Below are 22,083 nucleotides of genomic sequence, written 5' to 3'. Positions count from 1 at the left end.
CCGACTGGGGGGTCCCTGGGCCCATTTTTCAGACTAGAGCACTGAGCCCCCAAACCCAGACCTAGGTCTTGTCTGTCCCTGCAGGGCCGTTCCCTCCAACCACAGGACCGGAGACCCCATGTGACCCACGCTCGTGACAAGACTCGGCCTGCCAGCCTGCAGCATCCACAGGGTATATCCTGCTCACCCCGTGCCCACGCGTCCCCAGCGAGTTTCTCCCAGGAGTCTCAGCGCATCTGGCGGGTCCCCAGGGAGCCTCCACCACATGGTGGGCGGAGGCTGGTGCTGGGGGGGGTGCCCTGTCTGCCCTGCCGGCCCCGAGGCCCTCCCGCTGACCACCTGGGCACCGCCTGGGCACCGCAGCTCCAGGGAGGGGGTTCGGGCCCTCACGTCCCCATGCTGTCCCCCTCGAGTTGACTGTGTATCTCTGCCCGTGACCTCACTCTCCCCGAGGGGACTGGGCCCACGACTGGCGCAGCGGGCATAGCCCGTGGATGTGGCAGTGCGCTCGTTCTCACGGCGTTCACCCCGAGTGTCGGAGTGCGGCCCGGAAAGTGCCGAGTTTCAAAGAGCACGCCTCCTCCCGTCCGAGTGTGCGCAGGCCTCAGAGAGCCCCTCGGCCCAGGCGGGGGTTTTAATTTTTTTTCTCCTCTGTGGGCTTCCAAGCTGATTCAGTTCTATTTCGGGTACAAACACAGCGAAAGAGAAAAGGCGATGTCAGAACGAGGTGCCACTTCCGCTGTGTCTGGGGGGCAGAGGCCACACGTGTTTCCCTGCTGGGGACCGAGGGTGGCGGCTAAGAGCAACTCCAGACAGTTTGGGAGGGAGGGCGAGCTTGCTGCTTCATGCTCTGGCCCCGCCTGTCCCCGGTCCCCGGGGAAGGGACTGCGCAGCCCTCACCCTGCTGCTCCTGTCCACAGCAGCACCTCGTCTCAGCCATGACACATGTCCCGGGAGGCCATGGCATGGCCTGGTCAAAGCGGGGAGTGGGAGCCCCAGCCCAGCGCTGCTCCAAGGACTCTGGGCCAGGGTCGCAGGGCTCCTGGTTTTTCAAGAGAGGCCGAGAATTGGTATTCTGGGGGTGCAACCCCATGATCTGTACCTGCGGTGCAGTCACCTTCCGTGAAAACCACGGGGGCACCTGCATGGGACGCATGCGCAGGCTGCTCCGACCTGCGGGCTCCAGTCCAGTCTGTGACCTCAGTCCTGGCAGAAAGCCACCTCCCGCTGTGAGGCCCCCTGGGAGAAAACGGGGGACTTCTCAACTCCTGCCTCCTTGTCCGTGCTCCCCAGCGAGGTGAGCGTCTCCCCAGGGCCCCAGCCCCTCTCTGCAGGCCACCCCGGCAGCCCGCCGCCTGGGCGCGGGGCCACCTGAAGAAATCTCCAGGTGCCACAAAGCCCGCGGTTCTGCACGACTAATTTCCAATCCTGTTTAGCTTCCCTTTGCAGAAGGAGGAAGTTAAGTGACAGCTGTTTAATTAGCTCCTTAAGCTGATTAGATAGCAATACAGTAATTCCCTCAAGAAGGAAGTTATCGCTGCAAGGAGAGGCCTAAGGCCGTGTTTGTTTTCTAATTTTATTATTCATTGTCACTTTTTAAATGTGGTAAGCGCCGAACCAGTTCACCAAGCAGTCCTGACGCCCTTGAGGACGTGGCCACAGACCGACTATTCGTTGACTCCATCAGCTGCTGCGGACGGAAGGCTCCCACGGACAACGGCACCGACGGCTGCGGACCTCGGATAAAGGGATGCGGTGCCGCGGTCCCACGTGCTTCCGGGGAGGGGTGGGGGTTCCCCACAGGCAGTGTCTCCTTTGGGGCCCGCTGTCTCGCCCCAGCACGGGCTTCTGGCAGGGGCAGGAGTGGGTTCGTGAAACCCGCCCCGGCACGCGGAGGGAGCGCGGAGGCGCACTTGGTGACGGACGTCAGCGTGACTCAGGGGACGAGGTTGAAGCCAGAAACTGACCCCGATGAAGTTTGCTTACCTGATTAAGTCTCTGTATTTCCAAGGGTCAGTGGATTCAAATAAAAACAGTCACGTACACATTTTAAGAATCGAAACCTGGCCCATCTCTGCGATGGGTGTTCAAAAAACTCAGAGAGAGAGAACCCCCCCGGAACGTAGAAGTGTATAGTGACTCTGAAGCCACCCCTCCCCCCTCCCCCGCCTTCGAGGGCTGCGCAAACCAGGCCGCTTTCCTGGCCCGGCGTCGGGTCTGTGCACACACACAGGATCGAAATGCAGGTTCTGGGAACCCAGGGGCAAAATACTCCTTAAGAGCTGGATAGTTGAGAAGCATTCTTACAAAAGGAGAAGGAACACACTCCCCGCCTCTTCCCTGCCCAGCCGGAGGGACACTGTGAGCAGCCAAAGACCGAAAATCACAGTGAGGGAATGAAAATCGGGCTCAAGGAGCGGGCTGCTGGCCTCCACAAAATCGGCGGAGGTTTGCAAATGTGGAATCCGGAAGCTCTAACGAGGAGACGCGACCTGCCTTCGAATAACGGTATTCTGGGAAACGAGGCCTGAGGACCAGCTCCCGGGGCTCTGACCGCACAGGCCAGCAGCCGCTGTCAAACAGCCCCTGTGTCCCGGCCGCTCCCGGGGAAGGGGCACTGACGCCCCTCCCTCTGCTCCGGAAGGTAAATCTGCGTGTGCGGCTTTGGCTTCCGAGCCTGCGCCCTGAAAAACCCATGTTTCTCTACCGTCTGCTCTACGGGGACCTGCAGTCCCGCCCTCGCCTGCCCCGGTGACACATCTTCCCTGTGGCCCCCCTCCCAACACAGAGTGCAGGGCACGAAGTCCCCTCTTCCTCCCAGTGCCTGGGAGGGGCAGGAGGCAGAGTCAGGACTGCACGACAGGACCCCAGAGACCAATGGCAGCCCCGGCGGCGGCGGCTGGCTGAGGGGTGTGATAACTGATAGAAACGGAAGTGGAGGGAGCAATCTTAACTCCTGAACCGGTCGATGTGGGCGGGCCCATCGTGGTCGGAGCATCAGAGGAGGATGTGACTCCCTGGGGAGGGCGACGCGGACCCCGGTGGCCGGAGTTCATCCAACGGGCACAGTCCTTGCTGGCACAGAGCCCCATGGATGTACATCGCTGTGCACTGAGCCGCACCCGAGACCACCGTCCAGAGGACACAGCGATGTCACCATGGACCGACCGCCAGTCAGACTCCAGTCAGATCAGAGTTTAGACTCCCGGCCACTCTCACTCCTTCTCTGAGAGCAGAGCTCGTACTGATTCTTTTTAATTTTTTTTTTTCTGCACAACAGACCAGGCCTGTCCGTGCAATGCGTTTCGTAGCTGCTCTTTGAGGGACAGTTGACATGGGGTAAACCAGCTACTTTAAATGTACAGTGTGAGGAGGTCTGACGGTTTACATGACCGTGCCCCCCCCCAGCCCTGCAGACCCCCGCACCCTGTGCACAAGCGCCCCCTCCCTCCCGGCCCCACACTGAGAGCCCTGGTCCGGACCGGCCCTCCTTTGCCCTCACTGCTGGGTCCAGCTCACCCAGGTCTGGGAAGCGATTTTGCACCACTGCTCGTGAGCGGCACCGGGCACAGTTTTCTTCTTCCGGTGCCTTCGTGTGGCTGCAGTGCCGGAGGGATCCGGCCTCATAAAGTGCACGGTGAGGCTGCTCTCAGTCTTTGCTCACAGGTCCCGCGGTGGCTGCCGATCCAACCTGGGCTCCCGCTGTAGGCTGACGGCTGGGCGGGGCCCTGCAGTGCAGTGTGCACCAACAAGCAAGCAGGCACACGGGCACACGGGGACACACGTGCACACACCTGCATCCTCTTATCAGAACAGACAGACTCCGGCCCCGACAACGCTCCTGCTTCCCGGATGCGAAGGACGCCAGCGGAGTTCCCCATCTCCACCGTGGAATCGCTTCTGCCCACTCCCCGCGGCCCCTCGCAGCAGGTGCGTCCGCTGCCCCGCTGCAGGTGAGGACACCCCAGGGCCACACCGGGGAGGGTGCACCTCAGAGTCACGGAGGGGCCCCGCCCCTCCCTGCCCAGGAGGAGTGGGGGTGGAGCCTGAGCCCCCTGCACTTGTGGTCAGCGGCTCTGCCCACTGTCTGAGGTTGGGGGGGCTGGGCGCCCCCCACAATCACAGGCAGCTGCTGAGCCAGGAGCTGTGTGAGTGAGACCGGAGCAGCCGGAAGGGGTGTGGTCGCTGGCTCATTTCCCTGCTAACGCAGGGCTGTGCCCCTGGTCACTCTGGGCCCCCTTATTGTCATCAGGGAGATTCGATTCCGACCCTTGTAGAGGTGAGTTTAATGCAAAGTAAATGAGGTTCTTTAATGGGATTTTATTTAGCAGGAACGAGACGTGTAAAATGTCAATAACATAGATTTTTCCTGGCTAACTTCCGTGCGAATTTATCCAACACCGACCGAATATGTCTTAGTGACGTCTCCCACCGCTGCAGGCTGGAGTGTGGACCGCCTGCCGGAACGTCCTCTCGTCGGCTGACCTGGCTTTGTTGAGTAAACAGAGCCGGTGCCCGGCCAGGTTTCCATCTGGAGTCTGAACAGCCAGCCAGCGACCAGGTGCCGGGAGGCCCTCTGTTCACAGCCGCCTCTCCCACGAGGACAGGGGCCCCTGTGAACAGCGAGCCGCTGACCACCTGGCAGAGGAGAGACCCTTCTCACATCTGCACGGATGCTGAGTGCCCTGCGGGCCACTGGAAACTGGGGAAAATGCAGAAGGTGCGCGGAGGAAGATGGGTTTATTAAGCCAGGAAATCAGAATTCGGGGCCAATCGGGAGCTCTCTCGAGCTCAGAGCGGTGTCCCCCTGTCTGGAGGGATGGCAGTTCACCTGCCTCTTGAAGGGCACCTCGGTCGCTTCCGATAGGAGGGGCAAGTATGATGAGGCCACAGCCCGCCTCGGGGACGTGGGGTCCGGGGCTCCGACCCTGCACAGGAGAAAGTCTGTGTGTAACTTGGGACCCCGGGAGACTTAGCTGCCTTTTGGTGCCACCGAGGACGGGTGCCAGGGCCCCTGCGGATGCCAAAGAAAGTCCCCCAAATAAAGAGCACACAGTGCGCCCCCTGCACCCGCACACTCTCATCCATGGGCCGAAAAACGCAGGGACTGACTGGAAAAGCTCCTCGTGAACGTGGGCCCGCGCAGTTCAAAGGTCAGCAGCTCTGTGTGCCACTGACTCTGAAAAGCAGACCAGACGCTTTTCTGAACAGAGCGAGTTCCTGCCCACGGTGGGCTGCAGACGTCAGCAGGCGAACGACCCTTCTTCTTCCCAGTATTTCCGGGGGGGGTGGGGGGGCGGTGGTGGGGCAGCGGAGGACAGGGCGTGGCTGCGATCTGAGAAGCCGGAGGGGCAGTGGCGGTGCCGGGAGACTAACGGGACGGGACACAGAACCAAGCTCGAACCCTGGCACCCTGGAGGGCAGGCCTGGCCCGCTGACGTGTCGTTTAGCCTGCCTGGGGCTCAAAGTCATGGAATTACTTGCCAGCCTTCAGGCATCAGAAGTTTCATGTAAGAATGCAGGACGTGGCTTTCACTGGGCAACGAGACCTGCCCGCCTGCGCCGGATGCTGGCGGGTACCCCGTCAGGGAGACACAACCCTGCCGCTCTGTCCTCGGCCCGCCCCTGGTACCTGTGCAGAGCCACCCTGACCTGACGCGGCGGCAGGAAGCACTGGGAGTTACGTCAGAGGAGGAGCAAGAAGGGCGGGCCGGGGAGTCTGCCCGGGTTCTGGTCACAGGAGCCCGTCTGGGAAAGAGACACGGAAGCCACCGGAAAGACGTGGGACAACAACTCCACAGGATCACAGAGGGAGCTGTGCACACAGGGTCCAGGGTGTTTCTACGGAGACACACTCTCCGAGGCCGCGGGGAAAGGGACGCGCCAAAAGCCACTGCTGCAGAGTGACGGTCACCTCGGCTCCCTCACTGGCCTCGGGGGCTCTTTCACGGCCAGAACACATCACTACGCACCCCACCACTCTCTCCTGCTCGGTAAGCTGGTGTCAAATGTATGAAAACTCTACGAGCGATAATATGGATTTTCTTATTAAGGTCTCTTCCTCCTTCATCGAAAAGGTATTTTGAAAGCCTCCTAAGCAGATTGCTTTATTTCCTCTAAACCTGTGCATCAGCAGATCTCGGCAGCCAGAGTCCAGAGGTCGACCTGCAGGCCTGCTCCAGAAGTGTGCAAACTACTCTCCAGTCGCATTTCACTGGCTCCTCAGATTTGGGGTTCGCCGTGGAGGTCTGGCCTCAGAATGTGGATGGAAGGCCCCCCCGTCTGCAGAGGGCAAGCCTGGGAAGGCCATCTTAAACAAGGATATTCACGGGGACGTCTGGCCCGGCGGCCAGCTTCCCCCTCCCGGTGCTCACAATCCGCACCCACCCGACGCTGTCAGCCTCTGGAAACAGGACTAAAAGAGCTCTTACTGGGAATCCGACAGCTAAGCGACATTTTCCAGGACCTCAGTGACCAGAACCTCTGCATTGCTGGGGCTTTCTCGGCTCGAGCGTTCTCTGGGGCTCCTCATTCTTCTTCCCAAAGACAGGACACATCCCTTGAGTGCAAACCAGCCCGTACGGCCCACCCGTCTGGGACGCAGGACAGACAGGACACCGCCCAGACTGACGGACATGGTCCCCAATGCCCAGGAGAGCTCCCTCGGGGCAGGCAGGGCGTCCCTCCCACACTGGTGTTGGGACAGACAATGACTCCGGTTGGGCAGAGGCCAGAGGCCGGCCTTGACCCTGTCTCAGGCTGCTGGCCCGGAGGGCGGGTTTTCCTGGGAAGGCAAAGGAGCAGGAAGTCAGGCATTTTAAGGCGATGAAGCTCCCGGCTGGCAGCGACTTCTTCGCAGATAAGCGAGGTCTGTTGACCAAATGTTCGTGTGCCTATGACATGAAACTCAGGTCAAATCTGTAACCATCTTCTGTCTTGGTATCGCCTATTCGAATGTCTGCAAGTCTGTCTGTGACGACGGGGCTGGTCTTCGGCGTCAGACTGAAGCGTCTCGTCGTTCTCAGCACCACGCTGACCTGCCATTTGGGGACGAGGAACAACTCGCTAAGGGACCCCGTCTGCCGACATGTTTGCGGAAGGACATGGCATCTGCTCACTTCCCGGGGAGCCTGCGTCGCGGATGGCCGACGTCCCCGCCCGCTCTGTGGTAACGGAGTCACCGGCCTCTGAGGTCTGGCACCACAGACGCAGCCATCACACAGGTGTGCCGGGGACCCTCAGCGCCACGCTGAGCCTGCCCCGCAGCCAAGGGCAGACGACGCCCACGCACGAGGTGGGAGACTGAAGCCAGGCTCGCTGCGCCGGACGACAGGGCCCTGAGCGTGCCTGGGGAGAGCCAGGCGAGCGGCTGTTTGCTGCCAGGCAGCAGACTTGGACACTCCTGGGAGCAGAGGTGGGCTGTCCCTAAAATGCCCGTTCTCACCCTCCTTTCCAGACGGGCCCAGCGATGCTGGAGGCGGCTGCGAGGCCCCGGCCAGACCGCCTGACCACTGCGGGGCTCTGCCACATGGGCAAGCGCTGAACGGCACCGACTGGGAAACACTAAGGGTCGTGTTCAGACCCAAAGATGCCCCTGCAGGTGCCGGAATTGCTCCGCCCTCACACCCTCCTGCCCTGGTCACACTCGCCTGTGAGCTCCTGGTGGTGCACCCCCCTCCTGAGGGGCCACCGACAGGAGGTGCTCGAGGAGGGAGGGGACAGTCGGGGCAAAGCCGCAGCCACAGGGGGACAGGCCCACGGCTGGTCCAGGGCCCACCGCCTCCTGGCTGCCTGGCCAGCCTTCTCCCACTCACTCCTCCCAGGGGGTCTCCCACACTGTCCCCACTGGGGACTGGGTGGGGGCCAGAGTCCATCTTGGCGGTGCCAGCATTGATGGTGGGAAGGCGGGGAGTCTGATGGGCCGGGGCACCTGGCCGAGTCCTTGCAGGGTCCCCTGAGGGCTCCGTTCCTTTCGCAGAAGGTCTCGCACCAGAAGGTCAGCCTGCTCCCCACAGCCCTGCCTCTGGCCTCTCGGGCTAGCTTTCTCTTCTTTCTCACCCGTCACGCCTCAGGAGCCCGCAGTCACTGTCCTTGTCACACCCTGCTGGCATCCTTACTAAACTGTGAAATCTGCTCCAAATTACCCTCATCAGCGGCTCCGTCAGGGCTGCCCGGCAGGGCAGAGTTCGGAGCTGGGAGGGGGCCTGAAAGCCAGGCAGCAGACCGAGCCCGCCGTCCACCTGGCGTTGCGCTTCCGATGTGTTGGCTTGCAGCTCATCCCTTTCCAAAAGAGGGATCAGGAACATAAACCGGCAGAGTGAGACATCCAAGACCGCAGTCCATGGGGGTCGCCAGGGGGACGGTTGGGGTGGGAGGCCTGGGCCCCGCGGACACACAGAGTCTGGGCTGACGTGTGGGGGGAGGAATGTGGGCCCGAGAGGCCTCGTGCGGGGAGGCCCCGCTGCGGAGCGGCCGGCTGCGCGAGGGCACAGGGCGCTCCGCTCTCGCCAGAGCGTGTTAAGGCACAGATCAGCGGTGCTCAGGGCCCAGTGCGGGCCGTCCTCTGGGGAAACGCTGACCCAGGCGGTCACACCGCAGGGGAACGCAGGGTCAGGTCAGGCCGAGAGGGCAGTCATGGCGGTGTTTCTGTCCGGGCGCCGAGGCAGGCAGGGACCGCCCCGCGGGCCGGGATGCGGCTGGGCCAGGCGCCACAGAGAGGGGCCAGCTGAAGAACAGGTGTGCCCGGAAGCGCACGGGTCCCGGGCTGCAGCGGGCCTTTGGCGCGAGCTGCCTCCTCAAGTCATTTAAGGTCTGCCACCAGGGAGCCACTGCGGACAAGAGCGGAGCCTGGCCGGCGCGTTTTTCTCCCTGGGCAAATTTAGCAATTCCAAATGCAACGTAGGGACATTCTTGGAGAGACTATTTAAACTCGTTTTAAAATTAGTGCTGAGTTTGAGCTCGGCCATGTATGTGGGCACAAAGATTTTCCGAAGTTTCAAGCAGAATTCAAGGACGTGAAAACTCCCCGGAAAGAGTGTAATTCGTAGAAACAGCAGCAACTATGAGGCGCCCGCTGTCGGCCTGGCACTCAACAAACAGCTCAGTCACCCCTCACTCTCGTTACTGGCATGATTCCGATACGTCCAGCGGGAAGACCTTGGCTGGAGCTTCGACGTGGCGCATAATGGAAGCCTAGAGGTTTGGGGGGCGGGGGGGCAATGATAACATGTGATCTGTAGGACGTTCATGACCTTAACTCTCTGCATTTCCCAGGAGTCTCAAAGCCGACCCTGCCCCTTCCTCGTCTCCGGGCACAGAGCTGCCCATGCAGTCGGTGAGAGATCAGACTGACCCTCCACCACCCCTCCTTCCTCTCAAAGCCCACAGGCCGGTCCACCTGCGGCTCAGCCCTTCCCCCGGATCGGTCGTCACCCCGGCGCCTGCCACGTGCCCACCTCCTGGATGTCACATGGCTCTGGGAACCGGACGGACTCTGGGAAAGAAAGAGCTGTCCTGATTCAGCCATCCTTCCCGGCTGGTTCTTCTCTGCTCCGTGTGGAGGGGAACCTTCGGGGGCACGAGAATGTCGGACCTGGAAGCCTCTGCCTGCCTGGGAGGGGAGAGCAACGCGCTCTCCGCGGGCAGCGGTCACTTTGCTGTGCTAGGTGTTGACCTAAATCACATTCTCACAGGTACTTGGAGATGGATGTGGATGCTGGAAGGGAGGGACTAACTGGAGGTTTTGCTCAGAGCACCTACAGGTCAGCTGCTGCCGGTAGTGGGACGTCAGAGGGCCTCGGTCCCCTGGTGCTGGGAACAGCCCTGCTCCCCACCCGCCTTCCCCACTCTCCCTGTGACCGCGCTGTGGGATCAGTGCGGTCTTCGCATCCGGGGCTCTCCCGAGCTCCCTGCCATGCGTTCTCTTGGCTCCTTTGGAACATTCACTGGTTTCTAATATTCTTTTTATGGTTGTGGTGACGTTTTTGTTGTCAAATGCAGAGGAAATAAACCGTCCAAGCTCCGATCTAATTGTTAGTTTGGTGATTACGTCAGGGGCTGGAGAAGAGCCAAAAGCAGCGTAATATGTTGTGACGCGTGTCCCTGCCACGAAATGGGAACCTCGGCGTCCGGGAGCAGCTCCCCGCAGCCCTGCGCCTGCCAACGGCGGCTGCTCGGGGCCACGGGGACGCGGGAGCCGTGGGCGGAGCCGGCCTGGCCGCCGACCTGAGAGCACGCCCTGCCTGAGGCTCCTGGAAGGGCCCGAGCCCGCCGTTCTGGGCCCTACTTAGGCGGACGTGCCTTTTGTGGAACAGAATCGTGTAGCGAATTACGTAGTGCGGGCTTCGTTACCCCGAAACGAGAACCATGCTGAAAAGGTTTTCACGCTTTAAAACTCAGCACGATGTCTGAACTGGGTTACAAAGAAGGAACACAAAAAAGGGGTTTGTAATAAAATAACATGAGGTGGACACACAGATCCGGGGCGGGAACCCTCCGAAAGACGTCACGGTGCATCTGGAAGCTTCTGCGGATGCACAGGAGGGGCAGACAGGCTGCTGGTGCTGCTGTTGCCGCCGCTCCTGAGGCCGGCGGCGCCCGGGAGCTGGGCTCCTGGGAAATTGCGACAGACCCGCGGGGAGGCAGCCCCCTCGCCACCCACAGATGGCGGCCGCTGCCCTCCATGGACGGCCCACCCAGGGCCCAGGACCAGGCCGCCCACTGGAGCGGATGCACACAGGTGAGAGTCCACGGGACGGGGCAGGAGCCCAGGACTGGGGACTGCCGGCCCCTCCTCGGGAGCGCACAACTGCCCCACGTGTGGCGCACCGCCTGTACATCAGTGAAGTCATGTGCGGTGTGTGCAGCCCCTCAGGGTCACCAGTCCACGCCAGAGCCCACGGGCCACGTGTGGCGGTGCCCATGGCACTGGCGGCTCACGGAACAGAGCGCTGGCATCACCACGGAAGTCCTCCTGAGTCGTGCTGTGTGATGGAGACGCAGGCTGGGCCTTCCCACTCCGACGAACCCGGTCTGGACAAGGCGCGGGCTCTGGGGGCAGTACTCGGAAAGAACACCCCACCCCGTCCATTTGTCCTCAACACTGGCAGCGCCCCCCTCCCCGCCCCGTTGGAGGTCTCGTCCATTTCCACCAGGACCCCCAGAGCAGCCCAGTGGTCCTTCTGTCTCATCGGTGGACCCCACGTGTTCCCTACTCTGAGCAACCTCTCCAAAGCAGATGACGTGCAGACGGCCCACAGACCCACAGAAACACCCTCACACCGACCTCCCTGCACCTGTCGCAGGGGCCGCCCTCGACAGAGGCAAAAACAGCAGCTGCTGTCCAGGGCACGGAGGGAAGACCCCTCGGGCACTGCCCGTGGGAGAGCAGACCGGTGCGGCCGCTGCGGGACGCCGCGGAGCTTCCTGAGANGCGCCCCCCTCCCCGCCCTGTTGGAGGTCTCGTCCATTTCCACCAGGACCCCCAGAGCAGCCCAGTGGTCCTTCTGTCTCATCGGTGGACCCCACGTGTTCCCTACTCTGAGCAACCTCTCCAAAGCAGATGACGTGCAGACGGCCCACAGACCCACAGAAACACCCTCACACCAACCTCCCTGCACCTGTCACAGGGGCCGCCCTCGACAGAGGCAAAAACAGCAGCTGCTGTCCAGGGCACAGAGGGAAGACCCCTCGGGCACTGCCCGTGGGAGAGCAGACCGGTGCGGCTGCTGCAGGACGCCGCGGAGCTTCCTGAGAAAACCAAAAGCAGCGCTGCTCTGCGACCCAGCAACTGTACTGGGGGGGTCTCTGCCTGAAGAAGACAGAAGCACTGACTTGGAAAGGCGTGCGCCCCCACGGCCCCTGCAGCATCATTCACAGCCGCCGAGGTGGGGATTGTCCAGCGCCCGCCGACGGACAATCACGTAAAGATGACGCGAGACAGGCGTGCACCCGGTGGAGCGTTACCACCAGCAAGAGTGGCGTCTTGCCGTGCCCGACTGTGCGGGCGGACGCATTGTGCCGCGTGAAGTCAGTCAGACGAAGAGAGTCAGACACCGTACGATCTCACTAGCGTGCGGGCTCTGAAACCAAAATGGATAAACAAAATGTAAACTGAGCCACCAACACAGACACAGCCCACGGCTGTCAGAGGGGTGGGGGCCGGGTGGCCCCAAACAAGCGAGACGAGCTGCCTCACCCACCCTGGCTGACGGGCACCCGACCGCCCCCGCGAGGCCCAGTGGCACCAGGCATTCCCAACTCTCACACTCGCCGGGGCAGCCCATGCCGGCCTTGGCATCAGGTGCCCCTACTCCTGAAAAGCCAGCCCCTTCTGGGACGCCCCACGCAGGACCCTTCTCTCTGAGGGCTCCGTCTGAGGGTGCTTGTCACCGCCTGGTGGTGCCGGGCTCAGAGGCCTCCCCTCCACAGCCACTCTCCTCCACGGCGCTCGGCTCGGAGCCCTTCGGGGCCACAGGGATGGACGCTGGGTCGTTCCTGCTCAGCCAGGCCCTGCTTGTCTTCCAGCTGCCGCCCGCCGGTGCGCTGGGAGCTCGGTCACTCCCTGAGCACAGAGGACAGAGCCTGTGCGTGACCAGGCTGCCCGTCTCCAGCACCTCGAAGTGGCCACAGCATGAGACGCTGTTGCTGATGCGGCTGGCTGTGCAGTGGCTGGGCCTGTCCCGACCGGCTCTGTACAAGCCCCTTTGGAAGCACGACGGCGAGGCCGCCACCGCCGCGCATCATGAATCACCGCCGGAGGACAGCTCGTTTCNGCCGGGCTCAGAGGCCTCCCCTCCACAGCCACTCTCCTCCACGGCGCTCGGCTCGGAGCCCTTCGGGGCCACAGGGATGGACGCTGGGTCGTTCCTGCTCAGCCAGGCCCTGCTTGTCTTCCAGCTGCCGCCCGCCGGTGCGCTGGGAGCTCGGTCACTCCCTGAGCACAGAGGACAGAGCCTGTGCGTGACCAGGCTGCCCTTCTCCAGCACCTCGAAGTGGCCACAGCATGAGACGCTGTTGCTGATGCGGCTGGCTGTGCAGTGGCTGGGCCTGTCCCGACCGGCTCTGTCCAAGCCCCTTTGGAAGCACGAAGGCAAGGCTGCCACCGCCGCGCATCATGAATCACCGCCGGAGGACAGCTCGTTTCAGCGCACCAGAGGCGGCCGGGGGCAGGGAAGGAAAGGCGATGGCTTTGTGCACAATGAATAATTCATTTCCAGACGACTTTTCCTATGGCGAAGACTTCTCGATTTCATGTTTTTGTGCCCGTGCCTTCTTGCATTTGCATTTGCATTTGCTGGAGATCCTTCTGCACACCGAGCTGATCCACAGCCCACACTGTCTCCGTGGCGGAGTGACTGGCTGCGCGCAGGGACCCCAGGGCCCCTCCGTCCCGGGTCCCAGCCCAGCTCCCCAGCTGCGCCACTGGGGCTGCTCCGTGGCCGCCCGTGGCCTTGTGGCCTGGGCAGCGGCCCCCAGGGCTCAGGGGAGAGGAAGTGAGGTCCCACGTGCTGCCACCACACAGGACCTGCCGGCGTCGTTGCTGTGAGAACCATCTCCCAGTCCAGGGCCACCAGGTGCAGCATCTTCCAAAGGGCTGCTGGGCGGCACCCGGTTGAGACACACACAGATCGGAAACCACGGTGTGCGCCGCAGCGCGACCGCATCCTCGGGAAGTCTGTGCCACGACGGAGGGGATCTGGCCCCGCAGTCGGCGGGCTGACCCAGGGACGGCAGCGTGGGGAGCAAGTGAAGCAGCAGCTTTCACGCCGAGAGGGAAAAGGCATCCGAATGCAGGCAGGGGCGCCCTCCTTCCCGGGCCCGGGGCCGTTGCTCTAGATGTGACGTCCTGGGACTGTGCTGGCTTCAGGACTGACAGGGACAGGTGACGCGGTGCTGCCCCGTCCCTCAGACCCCCCCAAGTCCCACGGGCAGCAGACTGTTCCCTGGGTGTGTGACGCGGGGGCGGGGGGGGGCGTGGGCAGGAGAGGAAGTCCCGGAGGTTCTGGAGATGAAGGCAGGGCATGGCCGAGGGCGAGACGTGCACCCACACGAACAGAGCGCTGATTTAAAGTGGGTTCCATCAAAGCTCTTCAAGAATACTGCATGGTTGGCAGATCGCAGGGCTGAGTGTCGTCTGCTGGGTTTGGAGAATCCGAATATTCTCCTCAGTCACAGGCTGGGGGCGGCGCACAGGCCCCACCGCCTGACGGCCCCTCGGCCTCCCAGATCCGCTCTCCGCCAGCCACCAGGGTGCCTTCTGAAAACACCGGCCAGCCCGCCGGCCCCTGCGGAGGGTCTGCATGGCCCCCCACCATTTAAGATCCCCAGCTCGGCCCGGCCCGCGAACCCCGTGTCCCCCGGATCTCAGCCCAGAGCATCCTGCCCTCACCCTTTCCTCTGCTTCTCTGAGGGTCCCAGAGCTCGGGACACAAACCACTGCGCCAGCCAATGCCTGGACGTCAGACTCCTTTCCAATTTCTCTCAATACACAATGAAGAAAAACAAAGTAAAAGTGAAATAGAACAGCAAAAGGTCTATTTACTAAAGGCAATTCCCCCTAAAAATGGCCAAAGTTNGCCCAGCTCCCCAGCTGCGCCACTGGGGCTGCTCCGTGGCCGCCCGTGGCCTTGTGGCCTGGGCAGCGGCCCCCAGGGCTCAGGGGAGAGGAAGTGAGGTCCCACGTGCTGCCACCACACAGGACCTGCCGGCGTCGTTGCTGTGAGAACCATCTCCCAGTCCAGGGCCACCAGGCGCAGCATCTTCCAAAGGGCTGCTGGGCGGCACCCGGTTGAGACACACACAGATCGGAAACCACGGTGTGCGCCGCAGCGCGACCGCATCCTCGGGAAGTCTGTGCCACGACGGAGGGGATCTGGCCCCGCAGTCGGCGGGCTGACCCAGGGACGGCAGCGTGGGGAGCAAGTGAAGCAGCAGCTTTCACGCCGAGAGGGAAAAGGCATCCGAATGCAGGCAGGGGCGCCCTCCTTCCCGGGCCCGGGCCGTTGCTCTAGATGTGACGTCCTGGGACTGTGCTGGCTTCAGGACTGACAGGGGCAGGTGACGCGGTGCTGCCCCGTCCCTCAGACCCCCCCAAGTCCCACGGGCAGCAGACTGTTCCCTGGGTGTGTGACGCGGGGGCGGGGGGGGGCGTGGGCAGGAGAGGAAGTCCCGGAGGTTCTGGAGACGAAGGCAGGGCATGGCCGAGGGCGAGACGTGCACCCACACGAACAGAGCGCTGACTTAAAGTGCGTTCCATCAAAGCTCTTCAAGAATACTGCATGGTTGGCAGATCGCAGGGCTGAGTGTCGTCTGCTGGGTTTGGAGAATCCGAATATTCTCCTCAGTCACAGGCTGGGGGCGGCGCACAGGCCCCACCGCCTGACGGCCCCTCGGCCTCCCAGATCCGCTCTCCGCCAGCCACCAAGGTGCCTTCTGAAAACACCGGCCAGCCCGCCGGCCCCTGCGGAGGGTCTGCATGGCCCCCCACCATTTAAGATCCCCAGCTTGGCCCGGCCCGCGAACCCCGAGTCCCCCGATCTCAGCCCAGAGCATCCTGCCCTTTCCTCTGCTTCTCTGAGGGTCCCAGAGCTCGGGACACAAACCACTGCTCCAGCCAATGCCTGGACGTCGGACTCCTTTCCAATTTCTCTCAACACACAATGAAGAAAAACAAAGTAAAAGTGAAATAGAACAGCAAAAGGTCTATTTACTAAAGGTAATTCCCCCTAAAAATGGCCAAAGTTCTTTACCAATGAAGGCAACGGTGCAGGAAAGCGCTTTCTCTGGGGAGGAGACCCGGACGGAACCCAGGGTCAGACATCCCTCGGTTCCAGAGGGACGCTCTTGGGAGAGGCGTGTGGGGACTGCTCAGCCCAGCCTGACTCCAGTCTGCACGGTGTCCGGTGCGAGCTCCGCCTCGATGGGGACACGGGGGTGGGGCACCTGTCTCCTCGCCAGAGCTCACGCCGTCCCAGGGTGGCCGCTCTGCTCCACAGCCGGCTTAGGCACATCCGCGCTCGCTCTGCCGGCCAGTGCGCCAGGCAGTCCTACAGCAACCTCTGGGATGGCCACTGCCGCGTAACGGGTGAGGGGACTGAGTGCGGCAATGGGGGCAGGTGGAGTTACTCTGCTTCCCAGGCGGCTCAGGAAAGTGAGTGGACTCGCTCTGAGATCACAGCGAGGGGCCCTCGGAGCCTGGGCTCCCTCAGGGGGAGGTGCGGGGGCTGCTGCGGACACTGCGGACTATCCCGAGCCGTCTTGTCTCCTTGTTGCCTTCTAACAGCCTCTTCTTGCCAACCCAACTGGGATGTTGGGTTCTTGGGAAGGCTTCTCAAAAGGGGAAAGGGACTGATCCTGTTTCCTCTGCCTCCCTTACTTTTTCTGGTCTGCGGAATGTTGGGACATGCTGGCTGGCACCCCAGCAGCCATCCTGGGCCATGAGGTAACCATGAGGATGGAACCCAGGTCCTCAGCCGCTGAAGCAGAAAACAAGACACAGCCTGGTCTCCAGTGGCACCACACCAGCCCTAGGCCCCCGACCTTGGGGTCCCTCTGCACAAAAGCAGCAGCTGTTCATCCTGGGGTCTCAGTTGGCCGAGTGGAGTGGGGGATGGGAGGGCCGGGGTGGGGAGGCACGGAGCCCTCGTGCCCTCGCCAGATTCAGCTCCTCACTGGCACGGGGTCGGCAAGCCCTTGCAGCAGCTGCCCCTGGCTCTGCCCACATGGCAGCGGGGAAGGGGGTGTGAGGTGAGCGTGGCCCCCGACCTGTGGGGCACAGCGGGGCTCCATGAGAGCAGGGCTTCCCGTGGGGGCCCGGCCCAGGGACTCGGAGGCGGGCCTGCATGGAGCCGGGGTCAGACTTCCGCTGAGAGCACACCAAGCACAGGTGCTGAAGAGCAGCAAGTTCAAACACTGGAGGATTCGAGACAGACGGTCCCCCGGTCACCGGGAGCAGGACCACTGACGGCGGACACAGGCAGGGCGCTGCCGCCACTGGGAGGCACTGGGCTGGGCTGCACCGCGCCTTCAAAGGGAGGAACCGTCCCCGGGAGCCCTTCCCCACCACACACCCAAACACTTCACGTCCTTACCTGACGGGCAACCTGGCAAGGCACTGCTGTCCCAGGCAACCGTCCACCTCCCTCCCACTGAGGCAGGGGCCTCTGCAGTCCCTTCGCCATTGGCTGGTCATACTGCCCACACTCCCCGACCACGGACACTGGGGGAGGGGCACCAGGCAATCCACTGGGGGTGGCGCCCCCCTCCTCCCAGCACAGGCCCAGCGGGGCAGCCGAAAGCTTGGACTGAGCCGGAGACGGATGCCCCTGTGTCCCTGAACTGGGACACTCAGGCTGGAAACATCGCCAGCCCTTCAGAGGGTCTCCGGGGCTGTGTGTGCCCTGGAGGGGACAGGGTGGCTGCTGGCCCCCGAAGACCGCAGGTCACCAACAGGGACCTGTGCATCGCACATAGCCGCCTCACTCCCCTGTGGTGCTGTCTCTAGAAAAATCACTTCCAGCACAAGCAGCGGGCACTGAATCGGCCCCCCTACGCAGGCTCTGCAGGGGCTGTGTCTGAGACGCCAGGATGCTGAGGTCACACTGCGTGACACAGACACCCTTGTGAAATCATCCACACTCTTCCTGGGAGTTGGACCATTTTCTCAACGGCGTTCTAACGCTCCATTTCGGGACACGGTAATCCCCAGGATGAGCGCTTTGCGGGAGATCTCCCGGTCCTGCCACACCCACCCCGGTTCTCGCTGACGTCATCCCACCACGTCGGGTCACGGTCGGAGCCTCCTCTGTCCCGCGCCCCATGCGGCCAACCCCAGGCAGGGACACTCTTACCATGGCCAGAGGGACGACACCGATCAAGTCCTTCTGCCTGACGTAGATCTCGGAGACGCCCAAGTCGGACGTCACGTCGCCCGGGTACTCGACCTGCCACGTGACCAGCTGGGTGGCCGGCGGGTCGCCGGGCTCCTCGACCTCCACGTCGATCCGCATGACCTCCTCGGAGGCGTCCTCCTCGGCCCTGCAGAGGCAGAGGACCACCACTCTGAGGGTCGGCGAGCACTCCCTGGGGGTGGCCACACGGGCCAGCTCAGGCATGCTCACGTCGCCCCTGCCACAAGCTGGCGGACACGCTGTCCTGAAGGGAGGAGCCCCTGCACCGAGACCCCGAGCTCACGCTCCCCGATGCCTGTGTCTGTGAGCTGCGTGCTCCCTGGATGGTGGAGGACGACGGGAGGGCGTGGGTGTGTCCCTCTCCAGCCAAGGGCCAGGGTTCTGGGTCCCCTTCCCAGACACCCACACTCTGCTGCGCCAGTCTCCAAAGGCAGGGTTCCTGCGAGACCAAGCCCACACTCTGGCCTTCCCAGACCCAGTGTCTGGCGCAGACACTCTGGCCTTCCCTATCCAGATGGCCGTGGAAAGGAATCCGAGCTGGTCGCCAGGTGCACACCACAGCCGCTGTGCTGGCGTGACGGTCTGGCCACCTCGCCGCCTCGCCGCCGGCCACGGCCAGCTGCTCTGAACTGTCTCTCCGGGACCCGACAGGGCCCCAGCCACAGGTGCAGGGCAGCTTCCCAAGGTGGATGGGGAGACCCACAGGCAGAACCGCCAGGAGGCAGCTGCAGAGGCACTCTCCAAGCTCTCGTGGCCGAAGCAGCCTCAGCCTGTCTGGATTCCACACCCTCGCAGACCGATCGCTGACCGCCTACGCCCCGCGCGCGGCCAAAGGACGCAGCAAAGGTGCTGACCCGTCTTTGCCGCCTGGCCCCTGTGAGTTTTTCCATGAGCGGCTCCACGGGAAGGGGGGCTTCCAGGAGCTGCACCTCCCAATGGGGATGACTGGGGGGCCGTGGAGACTGAGGGGTGGTGACCATGGCCGTGGTGGTGGGGGAGACGAGGACAGAGGGGGGCAGAAATGAGACAACAGCAGCCGAGGCCAGCTCTCATGCTGCGCCGTTGCTCCCACGGAGCCGGAGCAACCGCAGCGGCCCCTGAGCCGGGGCTTCGAGGTCCTGCTGCCTCCCTCTGACTCAGCTGCTGGCAGAAAGAAGCCACGCTCAGTGCAAAACGGTGGCTGTGGTTGGAACCAGAAACCAGCTGTGTTCCTCTCCCAGAGCCTCGGAGCCCCGTTCTGCACCCACAGCCTCCTCTCCTGGCTCCTTCTCAGTCTCTAACCCCAGGCTCAGCAATCCCGCTTCCGTCAGGAGTCAGACATCGCGCACTTCCCAGCGACCAGGGCTGCTCCGGAAAAGACATCTGGGGAGACAGCAGCCTGAACCCAGTGTGGTGGCCTTTGTCCCTGTGGTGGCCGGGCCCCTTCTCCCCACCTACCCTACCCTCCGCTCACTGGCTTGCTGTTTGGGGAATCCCTGCACTGGGCGGCGGGGTCATGGGTGCCACGGAGCTTTCAGAAGCTTCAGATCTGGGGCGCACAGCTAAGCCCTGGAGAAAACCCCATCATACGTAGGTTACGTTTTCAGAATGGATCGAAACAGAGAGTTCGCTTCCATTCCTGAAAGGTCACCCCACCCACCCATCTCTCCTGGTCTCGGCCTCTCTGGGCCAAAGACTGCACTTCCGGTGACAACTTCTGCTTATTTAGGACAAAATAACCCAATCTCAACCGTCTCAAGCTCGACCTAGGAGAGTGGCCCTGCCTCATCCTGCCCACCCCCCCCCCCGCCCACGATTCCCGCCGCCCGACTGTCAGGGATCTGTTAAAAGACGCCACTGTCCTCAGCAGAGAGGAGTCGGAGCGGGGACTGAGGTGGGCGGGATGGGGAGTCCGGACACGCACGGGCCCTCCCGTGGCAACAGGGAAAAGGCCGAGGTCCCTCTACCGAGAAATGTCCCCACCCTGGCCCCAGAGCGGCCGTCCCCCATGGTGGGATGTGTCCCCCCCCTGGAGGGCAGAGCTGGAGCGTCTGGGGCAAAACCAGAAGGGGATGAAGCCAATTCTTTTGGTCCCACACCCGGACGTTTTCCCAAACAAAACCATGTGGACTGGACTGTATGTGTAAATAGTTCCTCCTGTCAGGAATTTTTCACTTGAAAGAGAATCCGACCTGTGTGCCGCACACAGTAGGGTCCCTGCCAGCGCTGCAGGCGGGGAACACGTCCCAGCTCCTCTGCAGGCTCCGGCCACGCAGGGGCCGTGACGCTGCTGCTCGGCGTCTCTGATGAGACCCGCGGTGTGACTCGGGCAGAGCGCCAGCCTGGCTTGGGTGGGGCTGGCGAGGACAGTGGGCACAGCCACCGCCACACACGGTCAGCACCTGGACACCTCCACGGGTCCCTGGGGGCCGCCCGAGTGCGGGGCGGGGGTCAGGGCATGTCCCCGGAGCAGGCCACCTCTCCAAATGGACCAAAGTCCCCCTGGACTCTGTGCTGTGGAGCCTTCCATTGAAAGCATCTCCTCCGCTCCATCAGGCAACTTGGTGTGTCTTCCTCCACCACTCCATTTTTTTTACTTTTGAGGAGAGAATACTCCAAGAGGCAGCTGTCCCGCCAGGCTCCCTGTAGCCAGGTCGGTCACGGACAGGTCACAGGGAGGGAGCTGGAGAGGACGTTCCCAGTGTACGGACGAAGGGTCAGTGGCCCATCTTCAGGGACCCGCCGCAGTGCCTAGGGGATGGAGGCCAGGCGCTGTCTCCCCAGGAACGTGCCCCCGACATCCACTCTGACAGCACAGCGGCCTGTGAAACCTTACACACGAAACGTCGGATGCCATCCTCGCGAGACCAGCTCAGAGAACAGGCGGGGAGGTTTTCCATCACGCGGCCACGATTCTTTAAGTGCCGAGCTGCTGCAGGAGAGCCCCCCCACCCCCGCTCATTTGAAAATGCAAACAAGATGACTAACTGATAGTGATGACAATTGCTAGCTCTACTAATGGCTTTCTGGTCTCCCACCTGACGTGACAAATGAAGGCCCTCACGGGCTCAGAGGCTCCATTCTCCCGCGGTGACACGCGACTCAAACACGTACCTAGTAAGCCCTCAGGCGTGCACTGGTGGGGTTCCTGAGGGCCCGGCGGTGCCGTGTGGGGGACAAGTCGCCACAGCCTCCAGGGGCTGCAGACCGAGGCTGGGGAGGGGAACAGAACCCTCACCTCCCGAACCCTGGTGAGAGGGAGATCTACCCAGAGCACAGGAGGAGGCCGAGCGACGGGCAGACGCAGGGATCAGCCGCGGGTGCTTTGAAGAGGGAAGGAGCAGCCACCACCTGAGGGACCAGTGGCCTTGGAAGACCAGACACCCGTGTCCCCTCTGCTTTCGCTGACGCGCACGTGAGCGTTCACCATGGCGGAGGACACGCAACGGGAGCTGGCGCATGGTCCCCCGCACGTCACTTCTGCACCCGCAGGAGGGCAGGTGAGCCGCAGAGCTGGCCCCCACCCGCCTCGGGGAGGCCCTGGGAACCACAGCCTCAGGTCGGGCTTTTGTGGTCTGCCCCTTCCCAATTCCACAGCGAGAGCCCGGGACACGAGCCAGAACCCCAGACAGGCCCACACACACACACGCGGACACTTCTGCTGCCCGGCCAGCCGGCCAGCTGCCCCTCCCCTCGCGCCCCCACACCAGCAGGTTGCCATGGAAGGGCCTCCCCCGCCCCCACAGACAGCCACAGATTCCCATCCCTCCAAGCCCAGCGAGCTCTCTGCATTTAACTCCGCTTTGTCTTAAAACAAAAATCAGTTTTAATGCCGCGCCTTCAAAATCGGGCTTCTTCCCGATGGAGACAGATGTTTTGCTTTCTTTTCCTTACTTATTTTTTAAAATTTATTTTTCATTCACAACTGACATGCCCCGTTCCTGCAGTTCCCAGATGTTCTGTGTTCTCGGTGGTGGCTGTCTCCGGGTGGCGTTCCAGGAACTGGGCCCACGGCAGCACCAGGCCGCAGCGCTCAGCCTCGCCCTCTGACACTGAGCTCCACACCGCCCGGCGCCCAGCGTGCTGCGTCAACAGCCGCTTCCTCCCGGACTTCAGGGAGGACAATGGCCCACAGACAGGGCCCTCAGGTCCAAGGGGCGGAGACACCGCTGGTGCCGGGCCCACTGCGCAGTAC

General features: G+C 62.7%; 1 protein-coding gene across 1 annotated transcript in view; it reads right to left on the bottom strand.

Moving 5' to 3' along the window:
• Positions 1-22,083, bottom strand: part of TMEM132D (transmembrane protein 132D) — a 114,869-nt gene that overhangs the window by 11,743 nt on the left and 81,043 nt on the right. The window contains exon 6 of the mRNA XM_037052596.1: positions 17,850-18,036. Within this exon, the coding sequence (XP_036908491.1) occupies positions 17,850-18,036 (187 nt within the window). The remainder of the gene's footprint in view (positions 1-17,849; positions 18,037-22,083) is intronic.

Source organism: Sturnira hondurensis, unplaced genomic scaffold, assembly GCF_014824575.4.
Source record: "Sturnira hondurensis isolate 20B ecotype Veracruz unplaced genomic scaffold, ASM1482457v3 Scaffold0007406, whole genome shotgun sequence".
Taxonomy (NCBI): Eukaryota; Metazoa; Chordata; class Mammalia; order Chiroptera; family Phyllostomidae; genus Sturnira; species Sturnira hondurensis.
This window is presented reverse-complemented; position numbering and strand designations above follow the sequence as displayed.